This window comes from Arachis ipaensis, chromosome B09 (assembly GCF_000816755.2).
Source record: "Arachis ipaensis cultivar K30076 chromosome B09, Araip1.1, whole genome shotgun sequence".
Classification (NCBI taxonomy): Eukaryota; Viridiplantae; Streptophyta; class Magnoliopsida; order Fabales; family Fabaceae; genus Arachis; species Arachis ipaensis.
This window is the reverse complement of record NC_029793.2, coordinates 57,230,429-57,234,576: the sequence shown is the minus strand read 5'-3', so window position 1 is coordinate 57,234,576 and position 4,148 is coordinate 57,230,429. Positions and strand designations below refer to the sequence as shown.

The 4,148-nt window shown below is 37.9% G+C and overlaps 1 protein-coding gene across 1 annotated transcript in view; it reads right to left on the bottom strand.

The window, feature by feature from the left end:
* LOC107617943 (probable serine/threonine-protein kinase WNK9) overlaps positions 707-4,148 on the bottom strand; it is a 4,571-nt gene continuing 1,129 nt past the window's right edge. The window contains exons 2-8 of the mRNA XM_016319838.2: positions 4,033-4,148; positions 3,872-3,909; positions 3,406-3,633; positions 2,954-3,174; positions 2,497-2,654; positions 1,966-2,404; positions 707-1,885 (exon numbers count right to left, since the gene is read on the bottom strand). Of these exons, the coding sequence (XP_016175324.1) occupies positions 777-1,885; positions 1,966-2,404; positions 2,497-2,654; positions 2,954-3,174; positions 3,406-3,633; positions 3,872-3,909; positions 4,033-4,116 (2,277 nt within the window). The 5' untranslated portion in view covers positions 4,117-4,148 and the 3' untranslated portion in view covers positions 707-776. The remainder of the gene's footprint in view (positions 1,886-1,965; positions 2,405-2,496; positions 2,655-2,953; positions 3,175-3,405; positions 3,634-3,871; positions 3,910-4,032) is intronic.

Sequence of the window (4,148 nt, the reverse complement as noted above, 5' to 3'; positions counted from 1 at the left end):
TAAGTATTTTTATAAATAGTAAATATATATTTATATAGAGTAGTCACTTTCTGATGTTCATTTAACATGTTGAATGAACGTTTGAAAGGCTTGCTTAATCAAATGTCGCTGACGCAACCGATGGTTGAAAAAATATATATATACCGCATATCCACACGCACATTATTATTACAGTTTTAAGGATTGTTCTTTCAGCAATTTGACCAAGTTGCCACAATAAAACTCAATTATTGAAATCAATTTTCGGAAAGACAAACAAACAAAAACAACCAATTTCACGCGTATTGGTATCATTCCAACTTGTTTCTATAACCTATAGAAATATAAGAAAGAAACTTGGAAATAAAAATAAACATTAGACCCTACCAAACATTGATTACACTTGATATAGATAGATATCTTGTATGTCTCAATTAACAATTTGGCAAACAAGTACCATCCGTCACCAAAATCGGATTCTTTTTTTTTTTTTCTTTTTTTACCAATAAATTAAACCGTACAGTGTAGTGCTAAGGGTAGCAGTTTTCTGGTTTTGTTGTCGGTAAATTGGAAAAGTATTAAATTAAAACTTAGTCAAATATGTCAAATTATCTAATAATTCTTAACTGATTGCATGCTTTGTATATTCCAGAAGTATTCATAATTGTGATTCTTGAATTTCTCTTGTAACAAGCATTAAATTATATGTGCAGGTAAAGAAAAAAAGTAGTAGAAATCAGGATAGCCTCTATATATTTTATAATCTACAAAAGAATCCAATAAGTGCCTCAAGAAAATTATACATCAACAGCATCAACTGGAAGGGAAACTGTTCTATGAAGCGAGTGAGGAAGCAATGTACCAGAAAAAAAGTTCTTAGCATTAACCATACCTTCTTCTTCACGAAGTGATTCCATCGCCTCGCGATTCTGGGCCCTTTGGGCATCCAGATCGGGGATGCTCTTGTTGCAGTGAGGAAGATGGTTAGTAGTGGCATCACAGTTCAAGTTATTGGTAAAGGGTTTCAAATGAATCACATTGTTATTGTTGCTTGCTTTCAAAGTTTTTGTCAGCAAATGCAGCGGCATAACAAGTTGGTGTTCAGTTTTGTTTTCCTCTTTGTCATTGCTGTTGGAAGAAGAAGATTTAGGCATTAGGCCAAGGTGTTGATCTTTGAGTTCCCTTAACTCCATTTGGTATTTCGCTTTGAGCCATCTCAGCTCCTTTTGGATCTCTTCCTCGTAGTCACCCTCTAGGTCACAACATAACGATCGAATAGTAGATAAATCGTGGGTTCCTGATAAATTACGCAGAGAGCTTCCAGCGTTGGAGACAAACTTGGTTTCCCAATGATCCTGCCCTTTATCTTCAGCAGCTATTGATTTGTCTAGTTGTTCGTATTGTTCGTCAGAATGGCTTTGATCGGACGCTACCGGACTGAGTTCGCGGCTTTCGTGCTGATTCCATAAACCCTGGTACTGTAAGCTGTGTGACTGGCTTGATATGTTGGGTACATTCTCTCTAACATGATTGTCGTAATCCTCAGATTCGAAGGTGATCTCCTCGAATCGTCCATGCATTGAAGTACATCCACGCCTACAACACTCGCCAAGTTTGGGGTTTTTGCTGCCCGGATTCTGCGAAATGAAATCCAGAAGCGATCCGCTGGAGGTATGATTCGAGACACAATTGTGACATAAACCCTGATTGGAAAATCGGGGAGATTCATCGATTCCTGGTCCACGCCTCCAATCAGGTACCAAAGAAGCAATTTCACCATCTATCATATCAGCTATTCTGGTAACATCCTGATCGGTAATGTCAAGCTCTGCAACCATTTCTGCTGCCACACTAATTGCTGTGTCCATCTCAATGTCGAATGGGAAATAAATATTTCGAATACGGCCTGTGATAACAAAATAGAGTCAAACAATCTTAAATTCTATAATGAAATATGCAAATAACGGTCAAAAGTATAGGCCGGACCTTCTTTATCTGCGATTCTTAGTCTCAAAAATATGCCACCATCATCTTTCCTCTTGCCCTTGATGCTTATGTCAACATCTTCAGACGTTTCTTCATCATCATCGTCATGGTACTCAAAAAGTTCTATTCCATTAGGTTCAATCTCAGCTGGATGCGATGACCAGTCTCCTTCATACCCAAAACCATTCGAGTATTCGTTACTAATGTTGCTATAGCTTCGATGAAGATCAAATAATGGCTGCCTAATGAGAGGGCCTAAGTCATCCAATTCCCCACCGTCTACAGGTCTCAAATCATAATCATAATCATCAACTCGAAGAAACGGGTCATCTAGAAGCTCCCTTGCAGATAGCCTTAAAGAAACAGTTGCCAAGCATTTCTCAACAAATTCTCGCACTTCTGGATCCTTCACTTTGTACAAAGCATCCGGCTTTTTACCCTGGTGATAGATAATACAAAACGCCAAAGAAATCTCAACACTAACAGGTGGAAAACACTTTTCGCTGTGAGACAAAAAGAGAGGAATCTTACGGAAATAACTTTCTTGTAGATTTGCGCTGGATGAGTGCATTCACTATAAGGATATTCAAAGGTAACCATCTCTAATATGCACATACCAAATGAATATATGTCGACCAATTCATTATATGCCTCTTCGTAAACTTCAGGGGCCATGAACTCTGGCGTTCCTGCAAAGGCAAAATTGTAACAAATGACACTCTAACTAACAATAACTTGTGCTTCTTGCATTAAAAAGCATTACAACTCTAAGATTCGCATGTTATCCCCAAATTGATCTTTTTTTTTATCTTTCCTTTTCCAAAAGAAAGACATCAATTTAATATTTGATCAGGACAAATCTTTAATTTGGCACAATTTTGTAATATTCAAAAGGCACGAGCATTAGCATAGCCGAAAAGGCACTGCCTTGAGCCTTGAAGGCCGCAGGTGCAAGCCTCATGCATTCATGAAATGAAAATGAACATACCTACACAATGAGCAGCATGAGATTTCCGGAGAATCGCAGCCAGGCCAAGATCTCCAATCTTCACCTCCCCTTGGTTTCCATTGATAAAAATATTGTCACATTTGAGATCTCTATGGATCACAGGTGGATCATGGCTATGAAGATAGAGAAGCCCTCTCAAGATCTGTCTGCACCAATGCTTCACTGCTCTGATATGCACTCTCTTGTGCTTTAATCTATACCTGTTTCATAATCAAAACAAACAAGCAAATGAGATCCACGAGAGTAATAGTGAACAAAGGAGGAAACAAAAAAAATCCTAGCTGGGAAATTCCAACCCCACCCCCACTTGGATTAGCCAGGTTTCTAGTAATAGGACCAGAACAAGGGTAGTTCATTCAATCAGGGCATAAGAAAATAGTGCAGAAAAATGAGAAGTAGTTGGAATTTGGGGAAATCCAAAGAGAACTTACTGTCTGAGAGTACCAGAAGTGAACAATTCAGTGACAAAATTGATGTTCCTATTGGCAGTGTCAACCCAAGATGTGTAGAATTTCATAATGTTCTTGTGCTTCAATGTCTTCAAGAGATGAATTTCACAGTAGAGCCTCTCAAGATCTTCAGGACTTTGCAGGAAATCATAAAGCTTGACCTGGTTCCAAGCAACTTCAATCCCTTGATACTCATCAAATGCTCTATATCTGCATCAATCAATAACCCCAAAAAATTGACAAATTGAAAAAAAAAAATTAGAAATGAGGGGAAAGGGAAATAAAAATTATCCAATACCCATTCCCACAAACACAAAGAGGAACTCAAATTCAAGGCAAATCAGCACTCGAACATACAAAAAGATTCCAATTTTAACAAAATCAAGAAATGGGTATGAACACAAAACACAGAAGAAGGAAAAAAAAGGATGAGACTTTATAATCATACACTGTCTTTGAAGCTCCTTTGCCGAGGATTTCATTGTACTGCAACAAACAATGAAAAAAAAAGAAAAAAAAATCATCAAACAAGCTGAGTCATGAGATGGGGAGAATAAGAAGATGAAGGGACAGAAAGAGAGAGAGGAAACAAAGGGGTATTATTATTACTCTTCCGTATCTTCCAGTTGGATCAACTTCAACAAACTCAGAAGGATCGTCTGGTTCTGGTTCAAGGTGGGTGACACCATTCATTCTCTCAGTTTTTTTTTTTCCTTCACTGTAAC